The sequence below is a fragment of the Pteropus alecto genome, unplaced genomic scaffold (genome assembly GCF_000325575.1).
Source record: "Pteropus alecto unplaced genomic scaffold, ASM32557v1 scaffold25, whole genome shotgun sequence".
Classification (NCBI taxonomy): domain Eukaryota; kingdom Metazoa; phylum Chordata; class Mammalia; order Chiroptera; family Pteropodidae; genus Pteropus; species Pteropus alecto.
In genome coordinates, this window is record NW_006441955.1 from 35,731,014 (window position 1) to 35,748,070 (window position 17,057).

Genomic DNA, 17,057 nt, shown 5'->3' on the forward strand with positions numbered 1-17,057 from the left:
AGAGGTATAAGTCTGAGTCCTTGAATCTCATCGCCACTTCCACAGCATTAACTCCTCTTTTTTGCAGCACCTACAAACCTCTGGGTTTCATGCCCACAAACCCCATTCATTTTCATGTGGATTAATTCCCTAGTCTGCTATCTCTTTGACTTCCTTTGCTCCAATGACCCTAGCAAGCAGTTACTAGTTCAGGCTCTAGAGCCACACCACATATGTGAACTTCAGCAAACTATTTAACCTTTCTGTTGCTCAGTTTCACCATCTATCAAATGGGTAAAATAAAAGTACTTTACAGGGATGCAATGAAGATTAATACACATAAAGTATTTATAATGATCTGACCTTGTAGACCTATCATTCATTTATACAACACTAACTTTTCTGTTTCCAACTCTCTCCTGTGCTTACTCTGCTGTTATATGTATTCACTCACTTAAATCCACAATTACTTTGTCTTTCTCTCTCTGTTATAATTCCAACTGCAAAATTCCACCCTTGGATAACCAGAGCTACATTTAGGTAGCAGGAAGTGGCTAGGTAAAAACAAAACTAAACAAAACAAAGTAACCATGTTAGCTGGCCCCACTTGAATTCAGGACCACTAATCTCAGTGGATCCTTAATACTGTCTGGTATACTTTATTTCCCTAATTCAATCACTCTCATTCTAGACCATTTTAAACTTTCTTCTATGTCCTCAAGCTTCCAACACCACCTCCCCATTCATCTCTAAGCTAAAGACCTTGTTTGTTATTTCAATTTTTTCTTATTTCTTGATTTTTTTAAAAATTTATTTATTTATTTTTATAGTGACACTGGTTAACGAAATCCAATAAGTTTCAGCTGTACATTTTAACAGTAAGGCATATTATCTATTTACACTGTGTGTTCACCTCCCATAGTTAGATTTCTTTCTGTCACCACATATTTGACCCCTTTTACCCTGTCTACCTCCCCCCTCTTCCCCACCCCCTACCCTCTGGTAACCACTAGTCTATAGTCTATATCCATGAGTCTTTGTTTGTCCTGTTCATTTGTTGCTTTTAGGTTTATATCCCACATATAAGTGATATCATGTGATTTTCAACTTTTTCTGTCTGGCTTATTTCGCTTAGCATGATTATCTCGAGGTCCATCCATGTTGTTGCAAATGGCAATATTTCACCTCTTCTTATGGCTGAGTATCAATTTTTTTTTTTAATGGAAGCAGTTAAAAGAGAATTTTTCTATTCTCACACTACCAAATCTACCAACCTACCTGCATCCATACCCATTTTTACAGCTTCTAGTCTCTCTCTTCTATCTATCAGCCTGGAATTTTTTCCCCAATTCCTATCTCATATTTCCAACTGGCCACTTAACATCTCCATTTAGATGTCCAACCACATCTCAAATCACACTAATTTCCTACTCTGCCATTCCTTGCCCCCAACTTCTCAAAAATCTTACGAGTTATCACTGACTTCTTTCTCTTTTACTCCACGTCCAATCTATTAGTAAATCCTATTGGCTCTATATGAAAAGTATTTCAAGAATCAATCATTTCTCACCATAATACTTAGTCCAAAAAACATCAAGAGAGTAGCACATCGTCTAGACAATTACAAGAGCTTCCTCACTGGTCACTCTGCTGCCTCCCTTGTACTTCCTTCCAACAGTCTATTCTCCATACAGCATGGAGCTGCCAGAGTGATCCTTTCAAATCATGATTTAGATCATTTCACTCCACTGCTCAAAAAAAAAAGTCACACTAGTGGCTTCCTATATCCTAAAAAAAATCCAAAATCCTTACAAGGTTCTACATGATGTAACCCCTAACCACTTCTCCAGCCCCATATCCTACCATTAACATCCCCTTCTCATTTCTCCCCCAACCTCTCACTTCAGTCAGTCATGGTGAGAATGAATTAATCTCCCTTTTCTGTCTTACAAGAATTTCTTCTCTTCTGAACATATCAAAAAATGTTTCATTCCTCTCCTCTCTACAATAGCATTGATGAACTGGAGGAGGTTTAAAAAATGGTGATATTTTAAAAAATAAGGTGAAGTGACCAAATAGAACAAATATTATCATTGGGTCCTTCTCAATAAAATTGAAACAATGTCCACAAAGTGAAAAAGTATACACCAAGTAAAATATAAATGTGAAGAACAATCACTCAGTTGTTTTACAGTCATTCCTTTCTATTAGAAAGAAATCTGAACCATTAAATCTTAGAGTACTGGGACTGACTGCTACATATTTTCTCTGACACTGACTTATTTAAAAATCCATGTATTTTGCAAAGGTCTACTGGGGACAATATCTACCAAATTTATAGGAATACTAAGATATATGCAAAACATACATCCAGCACTTTTAACTATTTTAACACAACATGTACTAATTGAAGCTAATTTCCAAAACTGTTTCTAAACTAGTTGTGGTAGGCAATATAGCACAGGGGTAAGAGAATTTAAGAAACAAAGAGAGGAGCTTTTGAATCTGGTCATACCACACTTTTAGCTTGTGGCTCTGGGCTATTAAATGATTATTATTATGGTAATATATTAGCTGCCACTGACAGCATTAGGTAAATCAGTCACTGGATGAAAGTATCGCTACTAGCATTGCCTGCACACTCAGAGGAAAAAGTGTGATGGTCCCTGAGGCTACCTAAAGAGCTATCTCAGCTGTTTTAAGATTCATACCTGGAGTAGGAAAAAAACTGCTCTTTAGATGCTCAATAGAAATGAGTACTGAAAGGTTATTTTGGAGCTAATATAAAAGTAAAAGAAATAGAATTATGATAAAAATCACTGGACTGATACTAGGGATGTTTGAGTTCAATAGTAAAAGGCCTACCGATACTAACCAATTACAAATTAGGAAAACCACAATTTTGCAAAAGAGCTATCAACATATCTAGTTTTTTTTTCTTCAATGTATAACCTAATGTCACCTAGAAATGGACAAAAGTCCTGCAAAAACAACTGAGAGCAGTTCTTATGTAATTTAAAAAAGGTAAAAAATTTGTTATTTTTATCATAAACCAGTGTCTCTGATATCAGGTTTTTGACACTCAGAAAAGAAGCATTATATTCCCAAGCTTTAAAACTCAGGTAGAACTCTTAAGAAACTGAAGCAAAGTATCGGGAAACAGCTTCCGATTCCCTACAAGGAATTCCTACTCTGCTTTTATCTACCATGACATGTGATCTTGGGGAAGTTACTAAACTTTTATTGCATGTCTACTATATTGCCAAACATTATGCTTGGCTTTTACATTTATTATCTTACATCACCCTCACAATGAATCTGAAAGCAGACAGTATTACCTAATTAAGGCTCAGAGAGAGAGGTTAAATAATGTAGCTCAAGTTCACAGAACTCAGCTCTATTAAGATGCAAAAATCAGCCTATATGAGTCAAATTAGATTATATCCAAGGTTTCTTTTCAGACTATATTTTAGTTTGAGACTAAATATAGAGTACGATGCACTTTAAAAAATGTTTTAACAAGGCTGAAGAGATAACATTATATGTTATTTCTCTTCGAAGCTACGATTATCCTGTCTCTGACTTCTGAAAACATCCCAACCAAACACACTCCAAAATAAGTAATTGCTAATAGAAATATGTATTATATCCCTAGGACAGTAAAAATGACTGAGTACCACTATTTTAGAACCTATAACAAGCACTCAGCTCCATGACAACCAAAATTCTTATATAAATTTCCCAAGACATTGTACAGCATAAGTAAGATTTCATATCAATACTATAATCATGTCCTCCTTGGTTGGGAAATGATTACTCCTCATTAAAAACTGACACGGCAGTTCAGATTTAAAAGTAGATACAGGCTTTAGTAAATATTATGATCCGAATGTAGACACCAAGAAGTTGAAACTTCATTCAGTGGCAGGATGTTACTGTATGTTATTTGCAACACTTTTAATCTTTTAAAGTGCAAACTAAATACTCCTATTTAAATTACCCCTGGAGGAAAATACCCAATATCCACTTATACTTATTAAGAACAAGGATTCTTTTTAAATTCTCCAATCCAACTTTAATAAAGAGCTTAAATGAACATTTAACACTCGTACTAACTTACCTGCATGAGCAACAATCCAACTATAAAAGCACTTCCTTGACAGTAACCAACCTCACGATCCACTAAAGAATATGCCTAAAAAGTAAAAAATATTGTTCAAAATTCTTTAACATTATATATTATATCTTCCTTTTCTAAAAACCTAAAATAGTAAAACAGGTAAACGAAAAACCATTTATATTTTAGAAAAGCTCTTCCTTGCTTGTTGTAGATTTTGCCCTATAAATATTTAAGAAGCAAATGATTTATTACTTAAAATATCCTTTTGACAATTTCCCAATTAGAAATTGACAGCTTCTAGGGAAAAGAAAATAAAGGAATTTGTACTTTGGTAAGTAACAGAGTTTAAAGCTCATTTAAAATGTATATTTGATAAAGATAAAACCAGAGTAGGTTAAGGTAAAGCATTTGCAAAATTGAAATGGTTTAACAAGAAATTAATATGTCACAGAGGTAGCTCGAAAGGAAAGGAACTACGTGAAGGGAAAAGGCAATACTGAAGAAGAATTTACAATGGTACACACTTTCAATGCTGACCATACTAAGGTGAAAAAATCTGCTCCCAGACTGGGAAACTCACAGAAGGTGAACTATTTATTTTCATAGAGGCTATCTCAATGTGCAGTGATTTACAGGTTATCTGATTTTGGCTAACTAATACCATCAATGTGATGAATCTTCCAATAAGTTCTCCAAACTAGACAGTAATGTAGCATCAAAATTAAAGCAAAAGTTATGCTAAAGCCAAATTTATTGCCAAAGCAACTGATTATTGGGGTGAAAGTTCATGTTTCATTGTGGAAAATGTATAATTTGACCTTCTAAGCATTCATTTCATTTCAAAAAGTGAATAAATAGAACTTACCTTCATTACATTAAATAAAACCTCCTGTCCAAGGCTATCTTTTTCCTTAAAAAAATTGTGTTCTGGATAAGTTCTAGCAATGTCCCTTCGGATCAATTTTTCACAAGGCGAAGTCATTTTCAGGAGTTCTGAATACTGATCTTTAATTGGCATACTTTGTGCACTGCATAAAAGTTGCCAAACTATTGCTCTAAAATGATGGGGTATCCCTTTACGAACAAGTTCCTAAAAATAAAAATAAAAGTAAATATTTTTAAATGAATTATTTAAGTCTCCTACCTTGAAAGCCAAAGAAGACTTATTGGGGGTTGGGGTGGAATGCAAGACTTTACCAAATTTATAATTCACAAAGGTACTTTTATAATAAGACCAGGGAACCTTTTAACTAAAGCAAAGATTTGGCCCTTGGGTATATCCTGTTCTAGGGAAGTGGGGGCTACAATGTTAAAGATAAATTCTTGTCATCTCACTCAGAGATGTGGTCTTTAAAGGTACTAAGGACTTCATACACTGCAAAGCTGTTAATGGCAGCACAGTAGCCATCATCTTACAAAGTGTTACAGGCAAAAAAAAAAAAAGTAAAATACTGACAATTCAAGGACATAGGATGTCACAATTTTTTTTTCTGAATCTATAAAATGACAGAATTTAATTTCTAAAATAATTTTCAGTTACATAGTTCTATAATTAGGAAACCTCTATAATAACTGATACTACAAATCAAAACTATGAGCGTAAATAAAACATATAAAGGAGACCTCTTTATTATAGTACTTTAAAAGTACTAGAATTAGTTTTTTTTTTTAATTCTCTATTAATTCATGCCTGATGCCCTTTGGGATAAGAGGAAAAACTTCAACAAAAAATATGAATACCTTAACTTGCTTTTCCTTTTTTTTGCGCACATCTTCCCATTCATTAACGATTCTCCCCCAAAGTATCCAAGAATCTTCTTCAAGGTGGCTGAGGTTGCTAGAGGCTGATGAACTTGATACAAGGGAGGAGCCACTGTTTCTTCTTGACCCATTTACAGATCTTAAAGACTTACTATCCGTCTCTAACAATCTAAAACATAATTAAAAATTGCTCAACATCTAATCTCACAGTGATACTAGATGAAATAATGATGATACTTACAGCTTCATGACAGTAATTCAGCCATAGTTTTAAAATATGCATAATTTCAACAATATTTGGTTGGCATCTAAAATTACTGCTGTATGTTCTTCATCTAAGCATAGTGATTTCAAAATTTGAAATAGTAAATTACATTAAATATTTTAGTGCTATTAGTTCCATCATAATTTCCCTTTATCTCTACCAAAAATTCAAATTAAGAGAAATCTGGTAAAAATAGCAGTTAGGAGGGTTTCAGGAAAACCAAAACTGTACTATGAAGAATTACAACAAATTCTATGGAAGAACTAATCCTATCATGTTTACAACCTGTTCGGGGCTAAAAAGGTAAGGCAGAGCCACACAAATTAACCAAATTCCTTCTCTTTTTTTCATTTTGTTTTACCCATACACAACTAATCTACCCAAAACAAAAAAATGTTTTGTTTGGCCCATCCAGTGTTTATATAAAAGCTGAATAATTACTAATATTAACATTGGAAGATTTCACTTATTCATTTATATACACCTACATTTATATTTATTTACAATTCTGGATTCTCTTGAAAAACAAAAAGATAGGGCAAAACCAGGCCCACATTCTGGCCATAGGAACAACAGGGTGTAGCAGAACAGGAGCTTTATCCATTCAATCTCTATCTATCTATCTACTGTATCTTAAAAACTCATGCCAGCGCACAGCTGTTATTTATCTGGGCTTGCACTGTTAAACTGAGACCTCTCCAATCATAAGGTCCTACTGGCCTTTGAGTTTGAAATCCGGTTTCAGGCCTCTTCCTTATCCATAGAAAGATGGGTTAAGATCATTTTAGAGATCCATTCTACAACTCATCACTACATCAAATTCATTATTTCTTTCACATACACACAGGCTATAAAGAAAGACTTGAAAAATGTGACTCTATCATTATAAAGATGTAAATTATATGTCTTTCAAATAAGGGTCCTAAAATATCTATTTGTGTATTTAACATGGCCACTATTTACTTCCAATAACTCTTTCAGAAAGTAATGTGCTTAGGGTAAAAAAAATGCTCCCAATACTAATTTATGACATATTAAAAACTAATAAAGAAAAGAAATATGGATCAAACCCTATTTAGCAGATTACGGAAAGAAATAACCCTTTTTGAGCCAGAATTATATTTTGCTCATCCTTATATTCCTAAAAGCATTAGCTCACTGCTAAGTGCATTAAATACTGACCGAATTGAAATAAAATAAAAACCCATATATTAAAAAACCTTCAAATCCCAGATATGTCATAGTCAATAAAGTAATATAAACTGAAAAACTACTACTCTTATTTATGGGATAATTTAATGCATTTTTATGGCAACGATAATTTAAATAAAATGTCCCAAATATTACAGAAAGATTTATAAAGCAGCTAAAATAAGGGTCAAGTATCGCCATAAATATTCTTTATTAGCAAAGCATAATTAATGATGATGTTTTACTTTTAAGTACATTTTCCTAAAGATATTTCAATAAATCCATAATATTTTATAGAAAATTAGTGTGCATATGTAATTTTACATGTAATTCTAAACCCTAATTCTAAATGGAATAAACAAACTTTACTAAATTAACCTGAACGTAAGTTCTTCCTTTTACTTACTCACTGAATGCTTGTTATATGCCAAATAATTAAACTGCATCACTACCAGAATAAGAAGACATGCAGCTAAAAAGAATATAAAGATACTGCCTATGCTAAACGTAAGTTTGAGATACAATGGAAGTATAGATGAAAAATTGCCTAAACAAAAGGCTTTTAGAGAGTCATAAAGGTCAGATTGCCAAATTGCACCTTTCAGGGTAAGCAGTGACTTCATGAGTGGGTTAGAGAAAAGGGTTAAGCAGTTCACCTTTAGAGGAAATTGAAATAACATATAGAAATATAAAAAAACTGTGAGAAATATTAACAAATGAAATAGTCCCAGTAAAGACATTACATTATTTAAATATATTGTCCCTGTAGCAAAAAAACAAAAACCACCACCAAAAACAAAAGATATTGTTCCTGCCTTAACTCACACAATATACAAAAATGACTCAAAATGGACAACAGGGCTGAATATAACAGCTAAAATTATAAAAGTCCTTGAAGACAGGAAAAAGTCTTCACAACCTTGGAGTAGGCAAAATTTGTTAATGAGACAAAAGGAAATACCACAAAAGAAAAAATTGATTAAAAAATAAATTGGACTTCAACTTAAAATGCTCTGTTCTTCGAAAGATAGCATTAAGAAAATAAGAAGGTAAGCCATGGACAAAAAAAATTCTCAAAATATATATCTGACAAAAGATTAGTATCCAGAATTTATGAAGAACTCTTAAAATCAATAATTAAGAAGGCAAACAACACAGTTTTTTAAATGAGTAGGATATTTAAACTGACAATTTCTAAAACAAGATAATCAAGTGTCCAATAAGCAATTGAGTGTTCAACATCTTTAGTTATCAGGAAATGCAAGTTAAACCACACTATGGACACACTGGACACAATGCTAAAGACAGACCATATCAAGAGTTGCTCAGGATGGAAGCAATTATAATTCATATATTGATGTCAGGAGTATATCATAGTTCAACCACTCTGAAGAACTGTTTGGCAATTCTTTGTAAAGCTAGATACAATGTCATATGACCCAGCAAGAGAAATGAAAATATATGTCCACAAAAAGACTTGCAGTTCAAGGTCATGGAAGTTTTATTCATAATAGCCAAAACCCAGAAGCAATTCAAATATCCAGAAAATAAATGAAGTTTTATTTATAAGAGCCCAAACCCAGAAACAAATCAAATATCCAGAAAATAAAATGATCAAATTGTGATGTAGTCATTCATTGCAATACTACTATTTAGTAATAAAAAGAAACAAACTGCTGATACATATATTTACATGGTTGAATCTTATAAACATTAGGTTGAGTGAAAGAAGCCAGATGCCAAAGAGTGCATACTATATGATTCCACTTATATAAAGTTCAAGAACAAGCATATTACAAAAGAAAATATAGGAGTAAATTCTCATGACTTTGGCTTAAGTAAAGCCTTCTTAAATAAGACACCAAAAGCACATGTTACAAAATAAAAAGATATATAAATTGGACTTCATCAGAATTAAAAATGTTTTGTATCTCACTGGATATCATCAAGAAAATGAAAAGAAAACCCACAAAATGGGAAATAATATTTGCAACCCATGAAACTTGTATCTAGAATGTATGAAGAACTCTTATAACTCAATAATAAAAAGACAACCCAATTAAAAAATGGGCAAATCAGAATAGACATTTCTCCAAAGAAGATAAACAAATGCAATAAGCATATAAAAAGATGCTAAACATTACCAGTCACTGGTGAAATGCAAATCAAAACCATAATGAGGTACCATTTCACAACCATAATAAGTTCAGGTGAAGATAGAGACACAAACCCACAGAAACTACAGATGAGAATGTAAAATGGCAAACCTACTTCAGAAAACAGCTTGGCAATTCCTCAAGTGGTTAAACATAGAATTATCACATGAACCAGCAATTCCATTCTTAAGTATATATCCAAGAGAAATGAAAATCTATGTCCATATAAAACTTATACAACAAATTTTCACTGCAGCATTATTCATAATAGCCAAAGATTGGAAAATACCTAAACATCCATCAACTACTGAATGGATTAAAAAAACTTCTGGTATATCCACAGAGTAGAATATTATTCGGCCATGAAAAGAAATTAAATACTTATATATGCTACAACATGGATGAACTTTAAAAACATAATGCTAAGTAAAAGATGCCAGTTACAAAAGGAAATATATGATTCTATTTACATGATTTAGAATACAAAAAACAGATTAGGTGTTGCTGAGGACTGAAGTGGGAGTGAAGGGATTAAGGATGGATGGGCAGTGAATGCTAACAGACATGCAGTTTTTTTAGGGGTGATGAAAATATTCTAAAATTGGTTGTGCTGATTGTTGCACAACTCTGTGAATATATGAAAAACCAGTGAATTGTATATTTTAAATGGGTAAATTTTATGGTATGTGAATTACACACCATAAAACTGTTACATAAAAAAGAGCAGGCAAAATGTGTCTATGGCAATAAAAATCAGAAAAGAGGTTTCAGGTGGTGGGGTGGGGTTGCTACAAAGGGTCAAGTAAATTTTCGGGAATGATGGGAGTTTTCTAAGATGATAGAGTTACGTCAGAAGCATAGTGGAGTGAGGGATCTCCCTGGATCTCTCCCCTTGAAATAATGAGCTGAACATCTAAAACTCAACAACTAACACCCAATCTGTACACAAGCATATCTGAGAGATCTGCACATCAGAGCTTCAAAGGTCGGAACCATGCAATTGTGGAGGGTAGACTGGGAGAAACAAAGGAGCTGCCATATGCATCTGGAGCTCCCTGCAAAAGGAGGGAGAGAGAAAAACTTGTGGTCGGTTCCTGGAACGGCCCTGTCTGAGGGATCAGCATGTTCCATGCAGTGGAGCTCAGGGGTCAGGGCATAATGTGGTGGAGGAACTAAGGGCAGAGGGGCAACAGCTGTGTCTTAGCAGCCACTGTTGCCAAGTGGGAGGCTGAGACACAGAGTTTGGCAGCAACCCTTGGCAGCAACCCCTGTCACCAATCCAGAGCGTGCCCTCCCCTCATCCCGTATCATCCCAGACCTAGCACCACGGAGCACCAGAGGAATTTGAGCAACCAATACTGAAACCACAGCCAGTATACCACAGACAGGCACTTGGACTGAGAGAACCTGATCAAAGATCAAATATACAGTATGTCAAAGAAAAAAAAGCATTTTTAGCCTCAAAGCAAAGATCCAAGAGGTTTGTAAGCCACCTACTAGAAATCAAAAGAAAAACTTCTATCAAGAGCTAAACAGAGATTCTTTATAATGAATTTTCTTTTTGAAAAAAAGCAGAGCATACTCTTATTAATGCCCAAGTAGAGAAATAGTTCATCAAATACCATGAACAACCAAGGTGATAAGGCAGCTCAGAAAGAAAGAGAAAAATCTCCAGAAAATAAGCTTAAAGACATAGAAACATGTGATTTAAGTGACAGAATTCAGGATTGCACTTCTGGAAAAAAACTCAATAAGATACAAGAAAAAACTGATCAACAATTCCAAGAATGAAGAATCAAAATAGACCAACAAAATAAGTTTTTTAAGGGATTAAAACACTAAAGAAGAACTGAATAAAGCTTCTGAAGATGAAAAACACAATGAAAGAGATGAAGAATGAAATAGCAGAGTGGCTCCACAGTGTAATGGTTAGCACATCTGCTTTACACACAGAAGGTCCTGGGTTCGCATCCCAGGTGGAGCCACGGACCAGGCCCCAGGTGCGCTGAGCCCCAGGTGCGCCAGGCCTCTCGAGTGTGCTGGGGATGCCAAGCCCTGTGGGCATGCCACGAGCGCATGAGGGGAGACACCCTGCCTTCAGAGATCCAGTTCTTTAAAAAGGGAGATGGCAACATCCACAGGTCAGGGATGGAAGTGGAGGGGGAGGAATTAAAGAAGGAGGAAAAAAAAAAAAAGAATGAAATAGCCAGCTTAGGAAATAGAGCTGACCAGATGAAGACTCAGTGATATTGAAGACGGAATTCTAGAAATGACACAGAAGGAAGAAGAGAGAAACCTCAGAATGGAAAAAAATGAAATATACAAGAACTATCTGACACCATAAGGAAAAGCAACATAAGAATAATGGGTATACCAGAGGGAGAAGAGAAGAAATGAACAGAGAGCATATTCAAACAAATAGTTGATGAGAATTTCTCAAATCTAAGGAATGAGCTGGAGCTTTGAATCCAAGAAATAAAGACGACATCCAATTATCTCAACCCAAAAAGGCCTTCTCCAAGACACATTATATAAAAATTGTCAAAAATTAATGACAAAGAAAGAATTCTCAAGGCATCCAGGGAAAAGATGAAAGTCACCCATAAAGGAAAACCCATTAGACTATCTTTGGACCTCTCAGCACAAATGTTACAAGCAAGAAAGGAGTTGAATCAAATATTCAAACAAGTAAGTGAAAGGAATTACCAGCCAAGAATTATATATCCAACAAAGCTCTCATTTATATATGAAGGAGAAATAAAGTCCTTAACAAACGTACAAAAGTTGAGGGAATTCTCCGCTGCAAGGCCTACATTACAGGAAATACTGAAGGGGGTCATTCCGCCTGAAGGGGGTCATTCCTGCATTACAGGAAATACTGAAGGGGGTCATTAAAAAAAATATATAACTACAAGTAAGATGACTAACAGGCAGACAGAACAACCCTTATTAAGAACAGGGTATTATAAGCTTAAACATTAAGAAGATAATTTCTACTGCAAGTTAGAAATGAACATTCAGCACACATAGGGACAAACTGAGACAACAAGCAAGCGGAAAGAACCACAAATATGTGGATTAAACAACATGCTACTGAAGAATGACTAGGTCACAGAAGAAATAAAGAGAGATCAAGAGATACACAGAAACAAATAAGAATCAAAATATACCATATCGAAACTTTTGCATCTTGTTAATCAATGTCACCATAATAAATAAAAAATAATTTAAAAAAAACCAAAACTTTTAGTACACAGCAAAAGTGATAATAAGAGGAAAGTTCATGTCATTACCAGCCTATCTCGAAAAACAAGAACGAGTCCAAATAACCTAATACATCTTTAAAAACTAGAAAAAGAACAAATGAAGCCCAAAGTCAGCAGAAGGATGGAAACAATCAAAATAGAGAATTAAATGAAATTGAGAAAAAAGGGGCAAGAGAAAAAATAAATGTAACAAAAAGCTGATTCTTTGAGAAGATTAATAAAATTGACAAATGCCTTGCTAGCAGACTCACTAAAGAAAAAAGAGAAAGGACACAAATAAACGTATCTGGAATGAAAGAGAAATTGCAACATATCACCAAAATACAAAGGATCATACAAGAAAACTATGAAAATTATATGACACCAAATTTAATAACCTAAAAGAAATGGACAAGTTCTTAGAAATATACAAACTTCAAAGAATGAACCATGAAGAACTGGAAAATCTAAATAAACCAATCAGCACTATGGAAATTAAAACAACCATCAAAATCTCCCAAAAAGTAAAACTCCAAGACCAAATGGCTTCATCAGTGAATTCTACCAAACATTCAAAAAAGATCTAATACCTATTCCTTTCAAACTCTTCCAAAAAAATCAAACAAGAGGCAATAACAGTATGCTGATACCAAAATCTGGTGAAGTTAACACACAAAAAAGAAAACTACAGACCAATATCTCTCGTGAACACAGATGCAAAATTCCTAAATAAGATACTAGCAAATCGAATACAGAAACATATTGAAAAGATTATACACCATGATCAAGAAGGCTTTATCCCAGGGGCACAGGGACAGTTTAACATATGCAAACTGATTAATGTGATACACCACATAAACAAAATGAAGAATAAGAATCATATGATCATATCAATAGATGCAGAAAAAGCCTTCGACAAGATAGAGCATCCACTTATGATTAAAACACTTAATAAAATAGGTATAGAAGTAAAGTACCTTAACATAATAAGGCCATATATGACAAACTCTCAGTCAACATTATACTTAATGGTGAAAAACTAAAAACCTTCCCTCTAAGATCAGGAACAAGGCAAGGCTATCCACTATTGCCACTGTTATTCATTATAACACTGAAGGCCCTAGCACATGCAATCAGGCAAGAGAAAGATATAAAAGGCATCCAAATAGGAAAAGAAGAAGTCAAACTGTCACTATTTGCAGAAGACTTGATTCTCTATATAGAAAACCCTAATAACTCCACTAAAAACTACTGAAAATAATAAACAAATACAGTAAAGTTTCAGGATACAAAGTCATATTCAAAAATTCATTGTGTTCCTATACTCTAATAGTGAATTTTCAGAAAAAGAACAAAAAAAATCCCTTTTGCAATTGCAACAAAAAAGATAAAATGCCTAGGAATAAACCTAACAAAACATGTGAAGGACCTAAACAATGAAAATTATAATACATTATTAAAAGAAAGTGAAGAAGAAACAAAGAAATGGAAAGATATTCCATGTGGACTGGAAGAATAAACAATAGATAAAATGACTTTATTATCTAAAGCATTATACAAATTTAATGCAAACCCCATCAAAATCCCATCAGCATTTTTTGAAGAAATAAAAAAAATACATCAGATTTGTATGGAAGCACAAAGGACCCTGAATAGCCAAAGCAATCTTGAGAATAAAGAATGAGGCTGGAGGTATCACTCAGCCCTACTTCAAACTATACTACAAAGCAACAATAATCAAAATGGCATGGTACTGGCAGAAAAACAGACACACAGACCAGTGGAACAGAACTGAGAGTCCAGAAGTAAACTCCCGTTTATACAGGCAAATAATTTTCGACAAAGGAGCCAAAATCATAAATGGAGAAAGCCTCTTTAATAATGGTGCTGGGAAAACTGGAAAGCCACATGCAAAAGAATGAAATTAGACTGTTGTCAATCATCATATGCCAAAATTAACTCAAAGCAAATCAAGGACCTGAATAGAAGACCTGAAATAATAAACTGCATAAAAGAAAACACAGGTGCTAAACTCATGGACCTTGGACTTAGAGAGGGTTTTATGAATTTGACTTCAAAGGCAAGGGAAGTAAAAGCAATAATAAATGAAAGAGACTATATCAAACTAAAAAGCATCTGCATGGCAAAAGAAACCATCAACAAGGAAAGAGGCATCCATCCAAATGGGAGAATATGTTTGCAAACAACACCTCTGATAAGGGCCTAATCTCCAAAATATACAAAGAACTCAAACAACTCAATAACAACAACAAAAAACAATCCAATTAAAAAATGGGCAGAGGACCTGAGCAGACATTTCTCCCAAGAAGACATATGAAAAGATGTTCAACTTCATATGTATTAGGGAAACGCGAATCAAAACCACAATGAAATACACACCTGTTAGAATGGCTACCATCAACAGAACAAGTAATAACAAATGTTTGAGATGATGTGGGAAAAAAGGAACCCTCATACACTACTGGTGGGACTACAAATTGGTCCAGCCTTTATGGAAAACAGTACAGAGGTTTCTCAAAAACCTAAGAAATGATCTACCATATGATCCAGCAATCCCTCTACTGGGTATTTACCACAAAAACTTGAAAACATTTATCTGCAAAAATAATATGCACATTGATATTCATAGCAGCATTATTCACGATGGCCAGGACATGGAAGCAACTGAAGTGTCCTACAATAGAAGACTGGGTAAAGGTGATGTAGTACATATATATAATGGAATATTACTCAGCCATAAGAAGAGATGAAATACTGCCATTTGTGACAACATGGATGGATTTTGAGATAATCATGCTAAGTGAAATAAGCCAGGCAGAAAAAGTTGAAAATCATATGATATCACTTATATGTGGAATATAAATCTAAAAGCAACAAACAAACATGACAGAGACTCATGGACATGGACAGTAGACTAGTGGTTACCAGAGGGTACAGGAGGAAAAGGGTGGTGGATGGGATAAAAGGGGACAAATAAGTGCTGATGGAAGGAAATCTAACTCTGGGCAGTGAACACACAATGTAATATATATATATGACTTACTGTTGAATTATACAGTTGAAACATATTGGATTTTGTTAATTGATGTCACCCCAATAATTTTTAATTTAAAAAAATACTCTGAAAACAGAATAAGATAAATAAAAATAAATTCTCAATGAATATAAATTCTTAACACTTAAAGAAAATAAGACAGAAATCGTATGCATGTTAAAGGGCATACGGGTTCTACACAGTGTATATATTTGTTAAAATTAGAACTGTACACTTAAGAACTATGTATTTCTCTGATTAATAATTATACATCAACTTTATAAAAATTTGTAATGAATACTGTTTTTGGCTAATAACATTAGGGGCAGTGAGAATTAGGTAAGAAACTACTGCTTTTTATTACTAGAAGCCCTTCAGAACTTTTTTTAAAACTATGAATAATATTACTTTGTAAAGAACTGTTTTTTATATATTAAGAGTATCTATGATGTAAAGAAAGGAAGGTATGAACATTACTTAATTCTGTCCTTTTAAAATCTGTTGGTCATTCTAGCAAATTTTAGAGTTTTCTAAAGAAAAACTTTGGGGAGGTGGGGAGAAGGGGGTGTAAATGGGGTGAAGGGGGTCAAATATGTGGTGACAGAAAGAAATCTAACTATGAGAGGTAAATGCACAGTGTAAATACATATATGCCTTTCTGTTGGGGTGTACAGCTGAAACAGTGGATTTGGTTAACCAATGTCACCATAAAAAAAAATAATAAATTTTAAAAAATAAAATAAAAACTTTGGAATGTTTTTCATTGCTATAGGCATAATAAAGTCTGTCTGAACAAGTTAGAACATTTTCCAGAAGATGTAATACTTGAAATGGTACAACAAATCTCCCCCACTGAGCTACTTAGCCATAGTATGCAGGAAAAGAATTGACATATTCATTAAAAATATGTAGAGTTTATAGAATGTGTAGTTAGCATCACGTATTTTGATTCCTTATTGCTAAAAGCTGTGATTAAATAATTCAGGAAAACCTCTAAACAGATTGCCGCCTAGTTTTGATATAATAAAAATATTCTGACATGGTAGTGGAGGGTGCACACTGCCTGAAAATGTCAACAATTTCCAAAGACTTGAGCCTAGCAACTGGGAAAATAGTAATAAAGCATTACTCAGAGGCCCGCAGGCTATTGAGAAGTCTATTCAAGACTTACTTATTTACTTCTTCCCAGAGCACGTGGGTCACCAACTTACATAAATTTATTGCAAAAAATACCTTCCTGCCCCATGACTAATATAAGAAGCGACTTATCAGATTAAAGGAAAAA

The 17,057-nt window shown here is 33.9% G+C and overlaps 1 protein-coding gene across 3 annotated transcripts in view; it reads right to left on the bottom strand.

The window, feature by feature from the left end:
* EVI5 (ecotropic viral integration site 5) overlaps window positions 1-17,057 on the bottom strand; it is a 186,353-nt gene that overhangs the window by 119,646 nt on the left and 49,650 nt on the right. For all 3 annotated transcript variants that reach the window (XM_015595263.2, XM_015595262.2, XM_006919412.3), the window contains exons 3-5: window positions 5,840-6,029; window positions 4,965-5,189; window positions 4,100-4,174 (exon numbers count right to left, since the gene is read on the bottom strand). In XM_015595263.2, the coding sequence (XP_015450749.1) occupies window positions 4,100-4,174; window positions 4,965-5,189; window positions 5,840-6,029 (490 nt within the window). The remainder of the gene's footprint in view (window positions 1-4,099; window positions 4,175-4,964; window positions 5,190-5,839; window positions 6,030-17,057) is intronic.